A 22,583-nucleotide genomic window follows, 5' to 3' on the forward strand; every position below is an offset into this window, starting at 1 on the left:
TCCCTGTAATAATATACAGGTACTAAATTTGCACAAGTAGAAAAAAATAGCTTTACTTTAGCATTGATTGATTGAAATCGTCATTTGAATTGAATTAAAACAAATCAAACAATTTTTTAAAATTATTAAAAATACTTAGTATTGTTATACAGTATTTGTATATACTATATACACATACGATACATATAATTTGATCAGAATTAATAATTCAATTACACAGCTTTATAATTATATAGTAGTCTTTTTTTAATCTTTATGCATGCAGTCTTGACAATTTGAAATCATATAGAATCTGCTACACTTTTGCTACTAGAAGAAGAAGGCTCCAAATGTATAACAGTAGGAAAGAAAAAAAAACCCTGCAGAATCTGGCAAATCTCCAGCAGAACATAACTCATAACCCAATACGCACAAAGGATGATGGAATATGAAATACTTATGTGGGTCATAATCCCAAACTCTTAAAATGCTGCTCACGTACACTGCAGGCCGCCCAGTGGATATAAACTGAAATACTGGAATAATCAGATTTCTAGGTAGCTCCATTCAAACACGTCCATGCACAGCAGGTGTTGTCACGCATGGCAAGCCCCCAGTAACAGCCAGCCATCTCCCAGCCTGCACGTTTTACGCTTGAAATGTATGATGGAGGCGAGGCATAAAGCAGCACTTTCTGGGAAAGTGAGTATAATGTACACCATAAAGGGGGAGTGGAGGAGGAAGTCTCTTGCATAATGCCTACCCCCGACCCCGGCTGCTCACGTGTAGCATGTGACGGAGTCAAGGCAAAAAAAAAAAAAAAAAGACCCCGGAGCAAACTATGTGTCAGATAGGATATGTGGCTCTCTCCTAACACACCCATGCAGGCATGCACACAGCTGCTCCCTCCCACTGAGCAAATAGAAGCTCACTTTCTCCTATCTTGATCTTAATCTCACACTGCAGCGTGCACGGGTATCAACAGCGGCATGTTACGAGTCTTCTGCTGCATGTGGTTTGCAAAGGCTGCTTCGCCTCACTGTCATCGCTTATGGGATTACCCACAACGGTAAGGGGCCAGACCGCATCTGACAGACGCGAGTTACGCAACACAGGAGAGCATCTTGAAGAACAGGCAGATCTGTACTGTACAAGTGGATGGCGGTGATGGATTCACGCGGTTTGTCGCGAGTCTACGGGATACGGCGTGAACGTTAAGGAGGGCAAACATGTTCCACAAACTGCATTTAAGACAATTTTAATAAAACAATGCTACAGTTGCAATAATTGCGTGAAGGTTATTTATTGAATGTTAATTAGCGGTAGAGACTATTGACAAACACATTTAGTTATCTCAGGTTAGCCATTAGCGCCTATATAACAATGTATTTGTAATGTTTAAGGAAGCCGGAGTACTCGGAGAAATGTCACACAAGCACAGGGACAGGAAGGCTGGAGCTGAGATTTGAACCCAGAACCTCACAACTGTAAAGCAGATGTACTTTTTCCACGGTTGCAAAATGTTTGGCAGCAGGGTGGAATAGTGGGTAGTCTGTCTGCCTCACAGTTCTGAGATTCAGATTTGAATCATGGCTTTGGCCTTTTTGTGCAATTTAATTTTTGTTTATTTCGGTTTTCTCCAAGTACACCAGGCTTCCTTCCCATATGCCCAAAACATTCATGTCTGCGTCTGAGTACTAGACTATCTCATGGGCATCAAATTTCTTCAATTTATATTAAAGATTTATTAAAAGGAGATTTCAGATTTATTGTCATTGTCAGCTGGGAAATTGATAGAAAATGGTTGGATGGATGGACAAATCCTAAACTACTAGCAAAAATAATTACTTTCATTTATAACTGAAACAAAATCAATAACAGGAGGACTATAAAAGATGCATGTCTTTGGATTTTTCCCAGTCAAAACCTCATTAAGCAACTGCAACAGAAGCTCAACAAATAATAAAACGTGTAGCCAGGAAATGGAGCATTTTACTTCCCGCCCCTCTTTCTGCCATGCATGTTAAATGAACTAATATGCTCCCTTCGTAGGCGATGCAGTGTGTAGAGAAGTATGAATACTGCATTTGGCGTCAAAGCACATAACTTCCACAGTAAATCTCTCCCTTTGTGCCTGAAGACTTATCAGGTGTAATACTGGTCATGTAATACAGTGAGTGACAAAAAGAAATGGCCTAATTCAGGATATTTCACACTGCTTTCTGTTTAAAACACTCACCAACTCTGTCCATGTGTCCAAATGATAAAGCACATTTATTTCAAATACATTGAATAAAAAATTTAAAAGAATCCTAATAACATGAATTTGGCTAAAGCGTGGTACACACATAATGACAATTGCCAAAGTTTCATAAAATCAGTTAAAAAAATGTGTGGGTGTGTTTGCTATTGCTTAAGATGGTGGCTAAAAGCATTTGTCCTTTTTTGACCTGAGTGAACATTTACAGGGAAAAATTTACAGATGGCACTTGCTGCAGGCACACTGTGGAAGCTCAAGCTTCAGTTTACACTTCACTCAGTCCTGCCGCCGCCTTAAAGGTCACTTGTACGTTTTCATAGAAATTAAGAATGCAACTCCAGCTGTGCTTTTCTCCTGTATTAGTCCCCACCGTCCTCTTGTAATCCGACACTATTTATTGTCATTTATGGGCACGCTTCACTTTCCCCTTTACTTAGCAGCAGCCTCTCATAAAATATCCACAATTGCCTGTGTCGACCTCGACGCCGTTCATTTCAAGTGCGGCGGAGTTATTGAGAGCGTCCCCTCCCGTTCGGGCTTCGTTTGTAGCACAGGAACCAAGAGCGGACGGGCCTGTTACGGTTACAGGCCAGAGGTGCGCTTAAGTTTCATTTAGACTTTTTTACGCTCATATGTAGATGAAGTCAGGTGGAAAAAAAAAAAAAAAAAACGTCTTGAGATGAATAAAAGGGTTTTACTCTTGCTTCCAGTCGAGTGGCTGTAAAATAGCGATGGCGAGCTGTTTGAGCCTAAAAGGCAGAGTTTTGAAGTAAAAAGAGCCTTCAACAGTCGTACCGAAGGTGGTTGTAATGTGCCACACTGAGAGGAACAAATGCAGGATACTAAAAAAAACAAAAACAAAAAAAAAAACAACCAAACACCAGTAAAAGTCCTTGTCCCCAGAGAAGCAGACAGAATATATACCTGAAATGAGTTTCAAGGCATGTTAAACCTGTTAAAAGTGCTTTTGTTCACTGCATTTGAGAATATTCTACACCAAAAAAGGGATCAATGCCTTCCTTGTTTTGGGGTAGTCCTCAAATTTAGAAAGGTACCATCTGGAAAGAGCAAACAGGAGATGTTCTATTAATAATGCCTGGAAGCAAGGCATCGACCGAGTGTGTTTGTGTTCTTACTTGTGGTGGGCAAAAGCTCTGCTGCTAAGGACCACTGCGGTGAAGATGGCGAAGGCCATGCTGTGAACAGATTGGCCTGCCAAAGCGAAGCCCGCCCACTCGGTTATCTCCCCAAAATAGTTGGCTGCGGATACATATTCGAACATTCCACCTGTGGGGGGCACAACACACAAATGAGCGTAAAGTAAACGCGATACAATGAAATGCACTACAGTACATACATGTTAAAGGGGAATTATTTTGGAGTCAGCCCCTAGAAACAGGCCGATTTCAGCAAGAGAATATGTAAGGTGTTTTAAAGTGTTCTTTAATTCTTTTGACAAAAGAATGTCACAGACATGTTATCAAGACACATGGGGATGTTTTTTTTTAAATTGTGGGGGGAAGAAATGCCTACAATATCTCTTTTAATAATAAAGAGGATTTCAAAGTAACAGACGCATGCCAGTCGTCGCGTGCCAAAAGCATTTTACCTCTGGGGATCTTATATCCGGTCTCTCCAGGGCTTCTCAGATTCCTCAGGATGTGGTCAGAGTGCAAATTTATTAGCCAGCCAAGCAGCCAAAGCACAGAACCTGCAACAACCGAGAGCTGCTTTAACAAAAACACTGGACTGATACTAAACCTTAGAGTAGCCAATCACAGAATGTCGTTTTACATGTCAGCGAAATACTTGAGTGCACATTTTACAAAGTAAATGTTACATATTTATTGGTGACAATATATACAGTAATTGCATAATAACAAACTGCAACCACAATAACATGCATAGTTAAATGAATACCCCTCTGACATTACTAATCATAACTTATCAGAAGTGTGCAGCTCTTATATTATTAAAGCACATTTCAATTCTCCCCTCAAACGTAAACGTTGCACATAATTACCTGCAATGAAGCATGGACTCGTCACCCAGTCCGCAGGGTATTCTGCATACTGGCTCAGATATCTGATCTGCATGAAGCCATTGTACATGCAGAAAACAACAGCCAGGAAAAAGGGGCGGAAAGGTGTCGGTTTACCTCCTCGGATTAAAAATGGATAAATAAGTGATCTGGAACAGAAAAAAATGTGATCAAAATACAATTAGTGTCAAAGTAACACACTCAACGCTTACATATGGTGCTGTACTGTAGTATGTGCAGTGGTGGAATATCACTCTTGTAGTAGTAATTTATGGATTTTTTTCACCCATCTGTACTAGCATACTTAATTTTCTGATGGCCCAAATAAAGCTCCTCCACTCACCTCAACATAAACATTTGGTCTTAAAATGCCACTAGATGGCACCAAATGAATATTTTTATAGACACGCCTTCTAAAAAGCCACAATCAAGTGACTTCACAAATGTTCAAATTGCGAATGTTTTGGGGGGTTGAAGAAGTTGTCAAAATTGAGGAGCACGACGGTGTGTTCAAGTATCCAAACATAAGTGGGAATCCCGAAAGTCCACCTACCTCTGAGTATAGTGACACAAATACATGGCAATGAGCAACTGATTGGCGAGCAGGGAGCTCTTCGACGAAGATGCCCACACTAACAGACACACGGGCAGCAGGAACGCGGGCAGCTCCTGGACAAACCAGGCCAGCTTGGCATTTACCGGGAATCCATATTTGCTCGAACTGTACCGTCCGTACGCTGCGTTCAGGAACAGTAGGCAGACAAATGTGCACGCTGCCATCAAAATCATAAAGTAAGCCATGCAATCCAAAACGTAATTCTCTTCCTCCGGAGAAGAAAATAACGCCGAAAGAAGGTTATCCATTGTGGTGGTGTGTGGTGTGGGGGATAGAAAAGTTGAAAAACAAACAAGTCTATGTTGTTGATGTACGCGGAGCTATACTTAAAATACAATGCATTTACTTCACACTAGGGCAGGGCTGCCGCTGTGGAGTTAACCAATCGCATCGATGAACACATATGGTTTCCAATTCGGCAGCCAATCAAATCATGCGGTGTTACATGGACTCATTTAACGCGCTGAATTACTTAACCCTAATGTGACGTAACGTCCTACACTGCAGCAATATCATAAAAAGATTATGAGCAATTACTCTAGCGTTCACTACCATGCAAACACGCGGCTGTGTGTCGGACAAACCAGAGACTGTATTATTTGTTAATATGCCTTTGCGATTGGCAGATGCAACACTAAACCACCCTCAACTGCGCATGTGCATATCAGCTTCTGTCATTGAAAAACATATGGTAGCCGCTGGGGACAAAATACAGTAGAGAAAATAGAAAAATATACTTAAACTGTGTATTCGGCAAGTTTTAGCAATACTAGGGTGCGCTCTTATACAATTTCGCGTGCTCATAGCGGTAGTTAGTGTCGCCTTGGAAAGCTCACTCAAAGCCTGCTTCCGTATGGAAAAACACTGACATCTGGTGGCACTTTAAGTCATGGCACCCGGCACAAACAACCAAACGGATTACAGTATAATAAAAAAGGCTGTGTATTTTTCGTTCAATTACCAGTATGCCACAATAATTAATAGAGCTGGGCGCTCCGCCTATGTGACGGACCAATCCGTCTATGAGTCACTGACGGACGCCCGTTTTGCTACCGATAGATGGGGGGAAAAATAAAACAGACGGACTAAGCATAGTTGGAAGCCCCTTTATTTTAGTCCGGTATTCGTCAGTAGTTTATTAGTCTATTTTTCTAGGCGAGGCTTCGATGGCTGTTGCGAGCTAGTTAAAGTTTAATCGGAATCGCAGACAGATGCCCATTTAAAATTAAAGACAGGTCAGTCTATAGTATATACTGTTTTTTTTACCCCTGGAAAAAAGGCGAATGATGGAGGGTAGCTATGCTGCAGATGGATGACGAATAACGGCCGCTCAATTTGTAGTAAAATGCCCAGCTCTGATCATTTACGTTGTAGGTGTAATGAAAATATCAAAACAAGCAGCAGAAGTCGAATAAATACACCTATAAAGTAGTAAGCACATTTTTGTCAACATCTTTATTTTTTTTGCGCAGTATATTCACTGAATATTTTCAGGTCATTATAATTTCCCACATTTTATGTTTATTTCATGTTCATGTTTGTGTGTCATGTTGAGTTGAAAGTGTTTCTCGTCACTCATTCATACCGTCGGTCAAGTCAAGTCACAGTTTACAAAGATGGGTCATTTACGGCGCAAACGGAAGGGAAACAACGACAAAAAAGAAAAGTGAAAATAAATACACTAAAAAAAGAAATGAGAAGGACCAGAGCAGACAAGATGAGGACTGGTCAGTGATGTCGCATACAGTAAATGAAAAGTTGTAGACAAACATTGTAAACATTTGAAGCATAGAACAACATTACAAGCTGTTGGGCTTTTGATACAGATGGCAACACTTTCCAGGACGGAAGACGTAAAACATCAGATGTAGGATTTCCCCGTGATCCATCTGGGAAATGATTTCCTGATTACTAGGCAGCATTTTCTTTTACTTTAAACTCCAAACACGATTATCCAAAAATATATCTTAGAATATCCCTCTCAGGAAAATGTTGAAAAAGGCTTTAGGCCTGTTACGTGCTTATTTTTCCTACCACATACTCCAAATGAGGCTTTTTGTCCACTTCTCAGAAGTGAGTAGAATTGCATGTGAATCCCGGTCAATGTATCAAAACATACATAAAATTAATACCTTTTCACGCAGGGGTGGGGAACCATTTGGGCTTGTATTGAGTCCTCATTATGAAGACATATGATGCAGAGATGGAGCAAAATGCTTTTATTGTATATTACAAGCACGTTTTGGGCCGCTTTCAAGGTTCCCCACCCCTGTTTGAATATAAATCACCATTAAATCTCAATGTCAGATTTTTTTCTCAGCATAGAAAAAAATATCAAGGATGAGAGGAAGTAATGGTTGCCTTCAGAGTGCCTGATTTTTGGACATTTATTGCAGTCTCACGGGTTGGGGTTGACTTGATCAACCGACTCCCTTGACAGTGAATGGGAGTCGATCAATAACAAGAGAGGGACTTCGAACGGAAACATCACAGCCTTCAATTTCGGGAAAGGAACTTTGGTAAATGTAAAGGTCAGTACCTGAAATTCTCCACTTGCATGGACACTATACATTAGACTATAAAAGAGCCACATGAAAATGATTTTCCGCAGCTTGAATAAATGCACAGTGAAACCCATTAGTGGACTAATAGGGGGGGGGGGGTTGCTGGAGAAAGCAGTTAAATGCATCAAGACCACATAGGGACACTTAATCAGGCGCCCACAGAAAGGAAAGCCACCTTTTTTTTTTTTTCTAACAATGTCAAAATAAAGTTAAAAAAAAAGGTAAGGAAAATAATAGAGCAGCAATTTTGCACAGTATGTGTGCACATTCAAGTAAATAAAAGATATATATATATATATATTTGTAAAGAAAAAAATAATCTAGGTTAAAGATTGTTGGTCAGATTGGCACTTTTGTGAATAGGAGTGCAGTTTTGTGGAATACATCTTCCTGCTTGTTTTTTTCCTTTTTCTTTTCAAAGACTAAATCCTGCTACACACATCTGTCATGTAGAGGACACACAGTAAGATGTTGATGCTCAATTATTGATGTGCTTTTCATCTTCTACAACAGGGGCGGGGAACCCATTTTCTAGGGTGAATATTTTATTTAGGGCCTTAAGCTTCCCACTCCTGCTGTACAGTATTTTTTTTTATTTTTATTTTTTATATTATATATATTTTTTAAAGACCACACATGCTCTGTGGAGAGCATCTCAAAAGAGTCAGCGACTGAGTGGTGCTATTGTAAACAAAAAGACAATCACTAGCATTGGAGAGTCGTCCTTGTCTGTCCACAGAGCACACAAACTCCGGGACTCTGATGGGGGACGAAGTCAGAGTCGAGCAAGCTCTTCTTCACACAGTGCCGCTCAGTCAAAACATCACACCACCCCAACGCTACTTCTGCTCCATGCAAGCCTGCACGCCGGACACCCCGCGTCAGCATTTACGCTGCTCATTTAAACCATCCAAACGTCACTGTGGCTACAAGCAACGGCTAAATGAAAAGTTTTCATGTCGTTTTGTATCTTGCAATATTATGGGAAAATATTAGGAGGATTAAGTTATAACATTGGAGAATTTTTTTTTTTTTTTTTCCCGAGAGTGTTTCATGGATTACCTGATTTTTTGTTTTGCTTTGCTGAAAATCTTATGTAAAATTGTGTTTTTGTGCGTGGCCAAAGCAGTAACAGCGGTAACAGTATTGCTTTGGTGCCCTCTGGTGGCATTTGGGTGCCTAGAAAATTCAGTCTTTTGTTTCTAAAAATTACAGCACAATCATCTACGGTGAAGGCTTCAATTACAAAAAAATATTTAGCAATTTTGAGTATTTAGAATAGGGCCACTCTGAAAAGAAAATACAGTTTACTAATGTTAATCATGAATCACAAAATAAGTTGTAATACAATGGAAAAAAAATAAGTAGTTTCCCATTGACTTGCTGCCCTTTTGTACGAGTGCGTCAATACTAAAAGGAAAAGGGAAAGTTGTTTAATTTTCCATAAATTAAGTTGATAGTTGGACGTGAATATCAAAATTACCAGACAATGGAAACTTTTTTTTTTTTCCCTTGCAAGTAGCCAGTCATCTATGTGATGTGCAGTGTCTGCAGGTGTTGTATGCAAGTGTGTGTGTACGTGCAAACAAATACATACAAATAATCAATGCAAAAAGAAAAAAAACAAAAAACGATGGGACTACACGTTGAATGGCGTTGTCTGAGACACATCCCTGTGCCCAGGGGCTACGTAAAAGCGGGGCTACACTAGAACCATGCAAATCTGTCGCAATCGATGACACGGAATCAGCGCCTTTAAAAAGCTATACATCCACTAGCACGATATTGTACGTGACAGCACCACTATATGACCGTAAGTGCTTCCTGCTATGCGAGTGAGGTCAGGGATGTGCAGACAGCCACAAAACCATGCGACCACATGCAGCTGGGAAGCAGAACTTAAAATTCTCGCCCTACTGTAAATATCCGCTCATCTAAATATATAGATTTGCTTTTACTGCAGCCACCACGCCCAGATTTTTCCATGTTAGATCACGTCACAATTCAAAGATAAACCTATTAATAACACAGCACGCATCAGACATTTTGAACGCCAACCAAACCACCCGTAGAAACATTTTTTTTTCTTCTTTTTTTTTTTTTTTAACACGTCGTGATTTCACCCAAAGCCTTTCGATATTTTCTTCTACCTGCCCATACAAAAAAATTATATATATATATATATCCCGGTTAAAATTACAGCAAAAAACAAAACAAAACTAAACAAAAAAAAAAAACCCACACACATTAGTGATCTGAATCTGAAACACCCTTCCGCAGTAGATTAAATAGATTTCTTCCCTCAGCCTCTGACTAGTGCTATCCATGAATGAAAATTATTTGAAGGGGGGGAGAGTGTAAAAGGGAAAAAATACTTTTGTTTAATTGCGCTGTCAAAATGTCAGGCTAACATCAAGAACAGGGGTGGGCTCTTTCCCACAAACCGGGATGGAAAGTAAAGGTCTCCAAATAATCCAGTCTGCCATGGAGAGACCCCCAACAAAGCAAGCGACAGAAAGGTGTATTCGCGAGCTTTAACTCAGGGTACGGCGAAAGAGAACAGAGGTATGAGATCAAGAACCAGCGCCGTCCCTACCCCCAACCAAATGGACGAAAGTGTGAACCTTCCTTAAAGTTCGAAGCCCTTCATGGGCGCCTCCTGCGGAGGGAAGAGGAACTGCTGGTTGTTCTGGTCGACCTGTGGGGCCAGGCTGCTGTCCTCGTCCTCCACCCCGAAGTAGTGCTCGATCATGTCAAAGGCCTTCTGGTAGATCTCCTGGTTCTCGTGACTCTGGAGGAACTCAATCTTGTCCAGACCTGGACAGCGGAAATTCAACCGGTGGGTACAACTCGAATGCAGAATTACATGACAGAATTCTTGCAACTGAAATGATTGCACTGGATCTTATTAAATTGTGTGATGGATTATTAGGTCCACCCTGGAAAAAAATATTTTGCATATAAACTTGTATTTCAGAATGAAATGTACATATCTTAAAATGTGTATAAAGCATGTGTGGGGGGGGGGGGAATTGTACGGTCTCCCTCTATATCAGATTTTCAAGGAGGTTCACTATATTAGCAATACGCCACTGTGGTAAAGCGTGTCAATTTCCTGCCCAGTACCGTAAGCTTCTTCGATGAGGCTGCAGTATGGATTGATGCCCGTGCTGTGGTTCTCCTGCTTGGCCTCCTGTTCGCCCAGCCGTAGGATGTTCTCCAGGCCGTTGAGAGCCACCTGGACGATCTTGGAATCCATCACCGTGAGCAGATCGCACAGCGGCTTGATGCAGCCAAGGTTCACCAGATATCTAAAGGAGGTTAACAAGGATGTAGGGGTGCAAAGACATGTTGACAATTGAACCCAATGAAGAGGAAAGGTATCCAAATTTGAAAGGAGTCCGGACCTGATCTGTTCTGGTGTTCCTCCAGAGGTGGCGTTGGATATGGCCCACGCAGCCTCTTTCCTGGTCCTGAACTCTGCTTTTTGTAGAATTTCAATCAGCACTGGAAAGATGTTAGCGTCGATAACTGTCTGTAGAGGAGAAACAACAAAAGCTCAGAAACGAGGAAAGACTAGGCCCACTGAGTGACAATGACCTTCGTGGCTATGTCCCACCTGTATCTGCGCTCGGTTTCCGGCCGTGATGTTGGAAATGGTCCAGCACGCCTCTTTGCGAATGGATTCTTTGGCACTGCTCAGTAGGTGCAGCAGACAAGGCAGGGCGGAGCAGTTCAATACCACCTGCGCACAGCGGCAACAGATAAAAATTTAACCAAGCCAGTCAACCATTTTGCAGTGGTTGCCAAAACTTTGAGCACATTTTACATTACAAAAAAACAGCACACCACCAAACAAAAACGTTATAAAAAGTATACAAGTGTCCGATCGATAAATCAAGATTCTGCCACTCTGCTCCTGTGCTGCAGCAACCTGTCTGAACTTTTTGGGAGCCATGTGGCTATGTGCCACATACACACAGAATAGTGTCGTGACGTCTGCTTCTATTAAAACGCTTTCATTGTCTTTATAGGCTCTCACTTCATTTCCCCCACACTCTGGACTCTGCTTCCCAAAGTAGAAGCAGTAGCATCAAGTTATCTTAAAGTACTCAATGAGAACCGGTCAAACCTTTGAGGTACCAAATGCCATTTCCCTTTAACTCAGACTCTCACCTGCGTCTGGATGTCATCTCCTGTCACAATGTTCCCAACAGCTCTCAAGGCAGGAGAGGCCACCTTGTAGTCCGTGTGCCTGCAAACAGGACGCGTTAAAACAACAGGCTGGAAAGAGCACGAGTGGGGTATGCAGACACGCAGGCTTACATGAGCAGTTCGATGAGGCGCCTGCAGACTCCAGAGTCGATGACGGCCTGGATTTTGTCGTTGGGGCCGTCGGAGAGGTAGGACAGAGCCCAGCAGGCGTCTGCCAGCAGGTCTGGGTCGCTACTGAACAAAAGTCTGGAGAGTACCGGGAGACAAGGCGACACCTACAACCACACAGGCAGAATAGATCTGAGCTCAGGAACAATAATTGACAAAAAGTCATCATAACAGAACACAAAAGTAGACATAGCTGTGTGATACAAGAGCTGTATTAAAAAAAAAAAAAAAAAAAATTCCAACGATAATACAACATTTACTCGCAAACGGGTATTCCAATTAACTAAAATCTGATATATCCATTTACAGTTTTTGTCCTCTGGCTAGAGTCCTGTCCAGAATAAAATGTGTGAACTATGTTGAAATAAGTTGAAGAGCTTCATGCAGGCCTTTGCTGCCATCGCACGGCATATTGGTGCCAAATCTCAATGTTGATATGATTGAAAGCGCTTCACGTAAATAGTACTTTGCACTCATCTTGGGGCCAAGGAACTATGTTGACGTGAGCTCAGGAGCTTAATGTAGTATTTTGCTGCTCTTTTGTGGCATCTATAGGCTTTTGAAAACCATGAATAGCACTATTATGGTTGACATGTAGCTAAATAAGGTAACCACTGACCAAAACGTGACCAACCTTCCATATGACGCACAACAAACTTTGTTAATATTCATACTAATTTAATGAATATTTCTCTGAAACCACTCTAATCTTTGGGCAAGTTTTCTATACACTGCTCTTGTAATAGCACTTGGCAGGTGTACCTAGTGATTTTTTTTTTTTTTTTTTGATTCATGATAACCTTGTCAAAGGAGGGTGGAGGGTTTTTTCCTCTGCAGAGATTAGACAGGGCCCACACAGCATTCCTGATCATGGTGAGTCTTATGGATTTGGTCAGGAGCCTGCAACAGCAATTACATATATTCAAGTAAAACAGTTTACTTTTATAGTTGGTGAGTTTGGACAAAAATGAAGTGGCAATTTTACGTTAATAGCGGTGGAAGGATGTCACAGTTCAGCACATAGTCCCTGCACAAGGCACTGTCTCCTGCAATATTCCCCAGAGCCCACACGGCCTGAAGGACAAAAATCACACACACACACAAACAAACATGTACAGTAAATATGGGGCGGGGGGACTACAACCACACGTTTATGTTACCTGCTCCTGCACATCCTCAAAGTCTGAATTAAGAAGCTCGATAAAGATGGGCACAGCTCCAGCTTCGATCACAGTCTTGGTCTGCATGGATGTACCTGATGCGATGTTGGTCAGAGCCCAAGCGGCTTCGAACTACGACGACATACCAAGTGCGTTGAAATGCATTGATCCATTGAGCCTTTGTCGTTACAGTCGCCACCACGGGTTGTACACACTGACCTGTAGTGTGCAGTTGCTGCTCATCTTAAGGAACTCCACAAACCTCTCCACGACCCCGCTTGTGTTTATAACCTCATCAATAGGCGGGTTAGGCTCTGAGATCAACACAAGGAACATAAGCTGAAAGGTTCTGCTGGTTTGCCTTACTGTGACTTGAGACAAGTTGCACACTACCTTTAGAGAGAAGCTTCCTGAACTTTTGTGTGGTGGCGAGTTGGAGCTCAGGGTCTTCTGAGAACAGAGTCTCAACCATATCTCTGGTGATGACTCCTTCCTGCAATAACACACACATTGACACCGTTTAAAGGGGGGGGGAAAAAAGCCCTCAGAGATGCCACAAAATATACTGTAGAATTTAAGTGGGAGGAAACAGTATGTGAACCATTTGGAATTTCAAATTCCCACTCACTGTGACTGGTAAGCTCAGTTGCGAATCCACTAGAGGGCTCTCCAGCATGGCTTCCTCTTCGGTGAGGACGTCCACGTTCCTCCGTTTGCAAAGCTTGGAAGAAAGAAGAGACGACTCTCACCACTTCAAAACAGACAGATGTATTTTACGTGCGAAGGTTAAAGATGTGAAGTTCTGGGATACCTGTTGTTCTCGTTTTTGTTTCCTGAGCTGGATGCCCTCCTCCTCTCTCCTGCGTCGCATCTCCTCGGGGTTCAGCGCTTTGTTCTTGTAGCGGTTCATTCGGTAGTTGTTATCCTTAGCCGGGCTGGCTGACGGCTCTGCTAGACCGCAGACCCAAATTAGAACATATTCACTTTGGTGGTATAACGAGGACAAAGTTCATACATCTGAAATAACAGGACATCATGATGAAAGTGCTTGTAAACAGGCCTGGATATAAAAGGCCTTCGACAAACTAGTTGGCTGCAAGTGGAAAGCAACGTCTAAAAATACACACTCAAACACACACACACGCAGAACAAAAGTTGACAGAGTTAAATCGCACAGTTTGCATAAAACACTGCCTACGCAAGACAAAGTGACCATGCTGCCAGCAGTCAAAATGGTGCCAACAATAAAGTTGGGCTCATTGAGTTCTTACTATGGTTTAGGAATAGTCAGACCAAAAAAGTGTATGACATGGAACCAAAAGTATTCCGACAATTGCAAGGTTGCCTTAATGCACCACCACATTGCATTTGTAAAATACACCATTTACCATTTAGGAACGACAGCCATGTGATGCCAAAGACCTCAATTTTTAGAGGATTAAAGTATTTAAAATGGTGGACTCACACATATTTAAACGGCCATAAAGTATTTAACAGCACGTTTATATTTGTAGAGTATAGGATGTACTGTATACTGCCAATGGAATAGTAAGTAGTGTGATGCTTCACCACCACAAATTAAACAATACACATTATTAGTATTGCTACTTTAAGACTGCAGATACTTTTATTTTTATTAAAAATAATTCAATAGTTAAGCAATTTTTGATGCATCAAGAGAACATAGTGTACATAACTTTTCTTTAATATCAGCTACTGTCAATTATATTGAATTAATAAAAATACTACTAAAATGCTTTCCCACCAGATGGCAGAAGTTACGTAGTCAACTCGGGTATCCACTTTGTGACATAGTTCAGATTTCTTTTCACGTAAGATACTGTAAGTGTGTTGTGACATTACGTTCCGACTTACACCGTGCATGTCATAGGAATGACGGATTCTTGGTGTCACATGAACACGTTGGTTCAAATCGGGCAGCTTGGCAGCCCTCACGTCAAAACATCAATCGAGCAAAACAGTCACGAACTGCGCAATGTACAACATTCAAACGGACTTGAACGGTCTAAAGTCTACTGGGATAGTCTTAAAACAACGCTAATTTGTATCAGGTTTTGCATTATGTGACGCGTTTCGAGTCGAGGGGGGCTAGCATAACACCAGCTAAGCTAATGTACGCGTGAGCTGCTGCGCTCAAACTGTCGACAGACAAGCAGATTTATGACAAATACAGAACCTTTAAGGTAAATTGTACAAACGTTGAAGTCACCAAAAGTGCATTGGTTGAGCTACAACGTGCAGAACGACATTTACACAATCAGTATCATCGACGACTAAGCATGAAGCTCATCATACGTCTATAGTAAACCGGTGATACGGAACAACTTACCCATTGTGTTCTCCATGTGGTTTAAGCGTATGACGCAGTGTATTCAAACTGTTAACAACTTTAAGCCCCTTTCTTTCAGCTTATGTTGAAGAATTTGCTCCAGTAAGTTCGGCAATATGGCTGCCGGAGGCGGAACCATTCATATAATGACCACTTCCTGCCACAAGAGGCCCACATTATTCAACAATTCCCTCACAAGCTTTCAAAATCAAGAAAAAAGCTGTTATAATCACAGACATAAACGCTTTAACATCTGTGCCAATTTTTGAGGGAGATGTGCTGAAAAGAAACCAAAAAAGAAAAAAAAGAGTTGAATTTAACATCTCATTAATGGTGTCATGGGCGGCGGAGTAGTTAATTTAGTTCTTACAAACAAAATCACGCGAGACTTCATTCCCCCTGCAAATCCCGCTTCAGGGCAACGGTGACATCTGCTGGAGATTTGACAGAAGTACTCAAATGCAAATACATTTACAGTGTATGTATATTTTATATTTCTTCTAATAATTAAAATCATGGCTCAATGACCATTTTTGGTTTAATAGGGTAGATGCACTTGTTTTGGTGTTTTAGTATTAATTAGTGTTTATAGTATTTGTTCTTAATTTTATTGTTTTTAAATTATTTATGTTTAATTGTCTTATGTTTGATTTCTTTTCATGTACAGAACTGTTTTGGATGTCGGAGGAAGCCAGAGTGCTTGGGGAAAATAAATCACACAAGGATGGACAAAACATGCAAACGTCACACAGAAGGATTTGGCCTCTATGTGGGAAAGCAAAGCCGGTGATAGCTTGGTAAATATCACTGAAGTAGCTCAAGCGTCAGAGGGAGGACGGTGACTCTCTTGGCTAAAACAAATCGTACTCTGGCTGTGGCAGTGAGGTTCAAAGACTGCCGATTTAAGATAAGATAAGATAAGATAAGAATGCCTTTATTGATCCCACAGTGGGGAAATTTTCAGTGTTACAGCAGCAAAGATATAGGTCACACAGGGACGGCGGCATAATGTAGCCATTAATGTATAACGTTGACGGCAAACATTCGGGATCAAACCTATGTAAATATAAGCAGTAACGTGTATATACACATGTATATACACATCAACATACATCTACATAAAAAGTATGAGGAACACTCATTTTGGCCTGTACATAGCACAGAGGAAAAATACTCTAAGTGACAGTACTGCAGTGCTGTAGGGAAATGTAAGGAACAGCATTTGATAAAAATAAAACTAGACTAACAGTAGTGGGGAATGTTGAGTATTGCACGGTTTTACAGTAGTGGGGAATATTGGGTATTGCACGATATGAGCTCAGGTGCAGGACTGCACAATTGCACTAATGTCCGCCAGTTTGTAGAGACTACACAATGTTCTTGTTAAAGAGTCTGACAGCAGCAGGCAAGAAGGAACGGCGGAATCTCTCCTTTGCACAGCGAGGGTGTAACAGTCTGTCACTGAAGGAGCTGTGGAGTGCTGTTAGGGTGCCCTGGAGGGGGTGGTCCGGGTTGTCCAGCATTGATGACAGCTTGGCCAACATCCTCCTGTCCCCCACCGAGTCCACGGAGCAGCCCAGGACAGAGCCGGCCCTCCAGACCAGTTTGTCCAGCCGCTTCTTGTCCCGGGCCGAGACGCCGCCTGCCCAGGTTTGTGTTGGATCCTGTTGCGCTTCCTCTTTTCAGGAGCGTGTCTGTGTTTTTATGTTGGAATGTCGTTTGGATTGACACGCTGAATTCTTGAGTGCAGAGGAGGCACTGCAAAAAATGGTGAAAGGGAACATTTCAATAACATAGAACATAGAAGTATTACTGTGAATAGGGTCTGGCCGCTCAGTACAATACCGTTGAGCAATATATGAAATAATACATACACAAATTAATATTCCCGAGCAGATGCTCACGTAAATGCACTTATCGATTCCAGAAAGACCTTTAAAGTGTGTGTTTCAACAAATCAAACATAAAAATGTAGTATTGCACACACATGGTTAATTTGCCTGAGCAGCTGCTTCTAAATTGCCGAACATTATTACCAAGCTGGCGGCATGGTGTTCGACTGGTTAGCACGTCCGCCTCACAGTTCAGAGGTCGTGGGTTCGATCCCGGCTCCGGCCTCCCGGTGTGGAGCTTGCATGTTCTCCCCGTGCCTGCGTGGGTTTTCTCCGGGTACTCCGGTTTCCTCCCACATTCCAAAAACATGCATGGTAAGTTTATTGGACACTCTAAATTGCCCCTAGGTGTGATCGTGAGTGTGGACGTTTGTCTTTGTGTGCCCTGCGATTGGCTGGCAACCAATTCAGGGTGTCCCCCGCCTACTGCCCGAAGACAGCTGGGATAGGCTCCAGCACGCCCCGTGACCCTTGTGAGAATAAGCGGTATCGATAATGGATGGATGGATATCACCAAGCCGCGTGGCCCTCCAGATCATGGGAGTTGCTGTATGATGGAATCGACAATAGGGGGCAATGTTGCACAAATTAAATGGCAGCAGTGCCCGGCAAAGGGCTCGGAGGTTAAGTGATCAGCAAGACAAAGTTGAGTGAGAGACTTTCCCATGATTGCCATTTTTTCAAAGCAAACACCTCGCACAGATCCAAGCTGTGGCTTTTGGGATGAGCTTCATTCCACTTGAGCCACCGGCGCGGATGTACCACAGGCCGCAACCGGCGCGTTGGCATAGATAGACTGCTTTGCCACTTGTTCCCCTTTTTCTCATTTCAAGGCTGGCTGAGGCACATCATACACGGGCCGAGCAGCAAAGGTTACACATTAATCAATGCCACTGCTTCTGGGACGGAGTCATAAGAGCGAAGACAAGAAGCCGAACAGAGGGCTTTCAAATTGAAGTGTACAGTATGTGGAATGGACTGTTGTGATGTACTTTCCCTACTCACCATAAGCCGCAAAATATTCCCCAGGTTCTCATTCAAATGTAAACAGTCCATCATTATCTTAGTGAGAGGATCACTCAGTAGAACATGTGAAGACTACTGTTTTTTTTACTGCCTGCAACTATGTTTCATACTGCTGACCTAAACATACTGTACACACCATTAGGTACACTTACAGTGCTGTGGAATATATTATTGAGGTTGAGCTTTTACAGCCCTGCTGTATCACAGGTTATTTTTCACACTGCTCCTACCTATACTGCGATGGTTTATTTTATGGCTTGGTTAATATAAATAATGAAAACAAAAATATTGGTTAAATGCTGTCACTGCTACGCTGGACTGGTCACCTGGAATACAGGGCAGAACCCCGGTAGGCTGGTGTACTTTGGGGCCGATACGGTGTTATTTAATGATTAAATATTAATATTATTTTTCAGACACAATTTAGAGGGAGTCCAGTTACAAGTACGTTACGGACGGGGTTGCCAGCAACTGACTGCTTTAAAACCAGAGATTGACACATCCTGACAGCTGAATTTTTCAACTGAATTTTGGGACTCAATTTTGTAAGCACTTTTAAAAATGGGAACATTGCTTGCAGGCCAAACTTTTAGACCCATGTTTGAAACTCTGATCTGTTTTAAAACCGGGGGTTCCACAATCTGACATTTGAACATTTTTTTTACTTGGTTTTATAAAAATGTACCAAAAATGCTTTGTTTGGATGAATAAAGTACAAACCGGCTACTACCTGTGGAAATGCAGCACTCAACAACAAATCCCAAGATTGGTTAAAGACTTGTGATTGAAGCTTCTGGAGACCCTCTGGCTAGTTTGACCTCCTGTGAGAAAGAGTCGGGGGTCAATGGACAACTTCTGCCAGCCTGTCTCCCTGAAAGCCACATCTCCAGTGGAGAATGAACAACTTTCTCCCGTCACTGCACACACAGAGCCAATTGGGGAGTACAAACTCCATAACGAATCATCAAAATCTGCTTAGTTGTGATTGTGCTTGTTTGTGCTAATTTGCGGCGTTTCAACGGCGCCTTCATTCAATTACGTGCAATGTAATAAGGCTAATTTGTGCACAAAATTAGTTCATCTACAGCGGCTGAACACTCCAGGAAAGCAGGCGTATTAAACTACCTAGTTTTGTTCAAAAGAAGAATCACCTAATCACTACATTAAAACTTACGGAGCGTCTATTCTCCTCAAGCAACAGGCCTGTCTCGTTCTCACTGCACTGTACACCGAAGCCCTCTATAAATGATTTGTACAATGAGGAAAATGAGCCAAATTTCCAAGAAAAACAGAGGACGGAAAAGTGCCATCATTCCTGATATTTCGGGTATTTTGTCCTGTCCTCTGTCACAAACCTGTTCCTAAGACAATGGTGTAGTCTTTCAACATCCACTTTCTTTTGGGATCACTTTTTTTTGAAGACCCCCAGGGATGCTCAGACCACACTATGAGAAGCTCAGCTCTAGGGGATAATATAGAGGGAGCGATAACTCCATGGGTATGGTGGAGCGAGCAGTGTGTCAGTCCACGTGGTGCACAAATAGGCGAAAAAAGGAGATACGACTTCATAATGTGGTGTTCAAAATTTATTCGCCGCTGTCTTCCCCTTACTTTTTTTTAATCTGATGAACAGCACCTCGGCCCGCTCTCGCCGTCTCGCTGTCTGCTCGCTTGGCTTCATGGCATCTACCAGGTGGCGGAGCAGATAAGTAGGATGCTGACGAGGTGATTTTGGAATATTCCCGTGGATCATTCCATCATTCCTCTTGTGTGGTGGAGATTTGTGGGAGCCGTGTGAATACCAATGAGTAATCCTCACCTGAAAGAATAATAGACACATAGGGAGACAAATCTATTGCCAAAGTGCAAAAGCAGGGAGTAAAAAAAATATGGGGGGAAACATCAAATATCCAGAGCTGTACAGATCCCGCTTTAATTTAATGGGTCTCTCTGGGTTTTATGGTGCTGTGCTTCGTTTGCATTACATTAGCATCTTGGCTGTCAAAAGGCAAAAAAGTTTGTCAAATATTGTGGAACGCCCTTTGGACTTCAGTGAATGACATTCACTTACCGGTCATAGAAGCATGACATCAGGTACTTGCACAAGCTAATGGCATCCAAGATCTATTCAAGCTATAAGAAATCAAAGTTTGTCTTGACAAAGACTTGATATGATACTTTGCTCATTTTTGACTAGGTTTGCAAAGAAAACAAAACACCAAGTTGGAAACTTCCCAAGGAGCGAGAAAGGGATAAAAGCAGTATATGGGTCTGGTCTATTATTATGGGATATTTTTTGCACTGAACCTCATTAGACTACAACACATACATAGCCATTATACTGTTGTAATAACCTCAACACAATGCACAAATTCCTGGAGGCACAAATACATGTGAGCACTTGCCCTTGAACTATTGTGCATTTCCCGAGAAGGAAAGGCAGCGTATTAGAATTCATGAAAAACCTGCTTGCATGCAGTATTTTGCAATCATCCGTTAATTAGGTTTCTACAAATTATTGTAAATATGTCCAATACGTCACAATAATGTTTAGCGTGCGAATGAAAGTATAGTGTTGCGCAAGTAATGGGCCAGAGGTTCAGGTCGGGAATGATTGTTGGCGGCGAAGAAGAAACCTTTTCAGATGGCGCTCGATATAATTAGTGGGTGAAGCTTTTGATGTGTCTGATTGGTTATCAGCGGGCACATAACCAATTAAATGTTATCCAGCTCCTCATTCCATCGCTGTTGCTGCATGGAAAAGGTCAGCAGAGATTCTGACTGGCTTGTAACAGTCAAAAGGGAATGTAGTGCTGCGGACTACAATCTGTTAAACAGTTCATTGTTGACCCCAATTTTTTTTCTGAGAAGATAGGAGAGGGAAAAAAAAATCATTCTTGACACATCCAGAACAGTCAAGGATATCTGATAAGTGGGCGTCTGCTAACTTTGATTGGAAGAGGGAAAAATGCTTCAATTTAGCCCGACTAACTCACCTGATAGCAGAGAGAACTCGTACAGGATAATCTTAAAATCCTCTGACAAATGGGGCCTTTGCCGACTTGAGTTCTGAAAAGAGGTAAAACCCTCAAGCTTGTCCCAATTATCGGTATGTGTGTACACTGTGAGAAGACAAACTGATGATGTCACACGGACAACATCTATTTGAAAAAGAAAAAAAAAAAAGCAATGGACATTTTTTTTTTTTTTTTTCAATTCTCTTTCTGACCGGAGCAAAAAAAAAAAATAGCATCGCCCAGTTTCTGCCTCCAGTTAATTAGATAGATTTACTAGAGGTAAGGTGCTGGTGGCAGACTGGAACGGTCAGACCGCTGTCCAGGTCAGTGCTGGTTTTATTTACTGAGCATTGTTCGAGTGTGTGTGTGCGTGCGTGCGTGTAGCTACACAGCGCACTCGGCCCCTCATTACCTCCTCTGTCCAATCACGGGGGGGAGATTTATGACCACCGCAGGGAGGCAGTGAAAGGCCCACGGCGAGCTAGTTAGGCACTATACACATCACCTTTATGGCCCCCCCCTGTCTCACATCAGGGCGTCGAGTGGTACACTGGAAAAGCAGGACACATCATTTGAAGGCCTTTCTGTTGCATTTTTGTGCAGAGGAGGCACAAAAATAGCCGTAAATTGCAGCTAAAATTGAGACGAATGCGATAGAAATAATAATAAAAACAACCCAGGTGCCGAATCGCCCTTGAGGTTAAAAGCACTTTGTCGCTAAAAGCTTAAGAATAAGCCAAAAGCATCCCCAGTAAATAAAAGCACTTTGCGCTAATAGTACATATTGATCCGTATTCGATCAGTCTATGTGTTCATCAATTACAGTGCATGTACAACCAATTGCGCTGCTTCATTGACTCCGGTGGCATGCTTCGGTGCTTTGTGGTGCAAACACAGGCGCTTTCCTCGCTCACTGGTGGATTAGAGTTAGGTTGTGCACCAATTTCCGAATACTTGTACCTGTTCATATGTTTCTCTTTTGGGTTCTTCTGCCACAAAGCAGTTGTACTGTCATTTAAAGCAGCGAGACCGTAACGTCTTGAGAGGAACATCATAAATTTAAGGTGATGAATGTAACTTGTTAACATTATTACAAGCAGTTAACTTCTTTTTATACTTGTGGGACCATGAAGGGTCTCTCTCTTTCTGTCTCTCTCTCATATATGTGTGCGTGAATATTATATATACAGTATATATTCACATACACATACCATCACCGTAAACCACTACAAGAGCAGTCAGTCACTTAGGGGGGGGAAATATTTACTCACAAATCAACTTTTTCGAATTGAGTA

General features: G+C 42.0%; 2 protein-coding genes and 1 long non-coding RNA gene across 39 annotated transcripts in view; all 3 read right to left on the bottom strand.

The window, feature by feature from the left end:
- Positions 1-2,228: 2,228 nt before the first annotated feature.
- srd5a1 (steroid-5-alpha-reductase, alpha polypeptide 1 (3-oxo-5 alpha-steroid delta 4-dehydrogenase alpha 1)) lies at positions 2,229-5,256 on the bottom strand. Its single transcript, XM_086015460.1, has 5 exons — positions 4,834-5,256; positions 4,263-4,429; positions 3,849-3,950; positions 3,376-3,526; positions 2,229-3,297 (listed from the first exon to the last, which is right to left on the bottom strand). The coding sequence occupies exons 1-5, from the start codon at positions 5,142-5,144 to the stop codon at positions 3,231-3,233; spliced, it is 798 nt and encodes a 265-aa protein (XP_085871586.1). The 5' UTR covers positions 5,145-5,256; the 3' UTR covers positions 2,229-3,230.
- Positions 5,257-6,328: 1,072 nt separating this feature from the next.
- Positions 6,329-15,626, bottom strand: LOC147132191 (importin subunit alpha-7). 2 transcript variants are annotated; one of them, XM_086014469.1, is made up of 14 exons: positions 15,354-15,626; positions 13,815-13,954; positions 13,632-13,724; positions 13,397-13,496; positions 13,223-13,317; positions 13,004-13,135; positions 12,829-12,917; positions 12,644-12,743; positions 11,787-11,950; positions 11,637-11,715; positions 11,080-11,205; positions 10,868-10,995; positions 10,587-10,771; positions 6,329-10,277 (listed from the first exon to the last, which is right to left on the bottom strand). In XM_086014469.1, the coding sequence occupies exons 1-14, from the start codon at positions 15,367-15,369 to the stop codon at positions 10,090-10,092; spliced, it is 1,635 nt and encodes a 544-aa protein (XP_085870595.1). In that variant the 5' UTR covers positions 15,370-15,626; the 3' UTR covers positions 6,329-10,089. The 2 variants fall into 2 exon arrangements, with proteins under 2 accessions (XP_085870595.1, XP_085870596.1); XM_086014470.1 differs by having other exon boundaries at positions 13,815-13,951; positions 15,354-15,592.
- Positions 15,627-16,312: 686 nt separating this feature from the next.
- The window catches only part of LOC147132192 (uncharacterized), a 133,604-nt gene continuing 127,333 nt past the window's right edge, over positions 16,313-22,583 (bottom strand). For 34 of the 36 annotated variants that reach the window (XR_015082151.1, XR_015082137.1, XR_015082131.1 and 31 more), the window contains 2 exons: positions 19,883-20,090; positions 16,313-17,111 (listed from right to left, as the gene is read on the bottom strand). This is a non-coding gene — a long non-coding RNA (uncharacterized LOC147132192). Of the gene's footprint in view, positions 17,112-19,001; positions 19,093-19,839; positions 20,091-22,583 lie in introns of those variants that run through there. The other 2 variants (XR_015082129.1, XR_015082127.1) reach the window with 2 other exon arrangements.

Source organism: Filicampus tigris, chromosome 18 (genome assembly GCF_054856515.1).
Source record: "Filicampus tigris isolate MCC_2025a chromosome 18, RoL_Ftig_1.0, whole genome shotgun sequence".
Taxonomy (NCBI): domain Eukaryota; kingdom Metazoa; phylum Chordata; class Actinopteri; order Syngnathiformes; family Syngnathidae; genus Filicampus; species Filicampus tigris.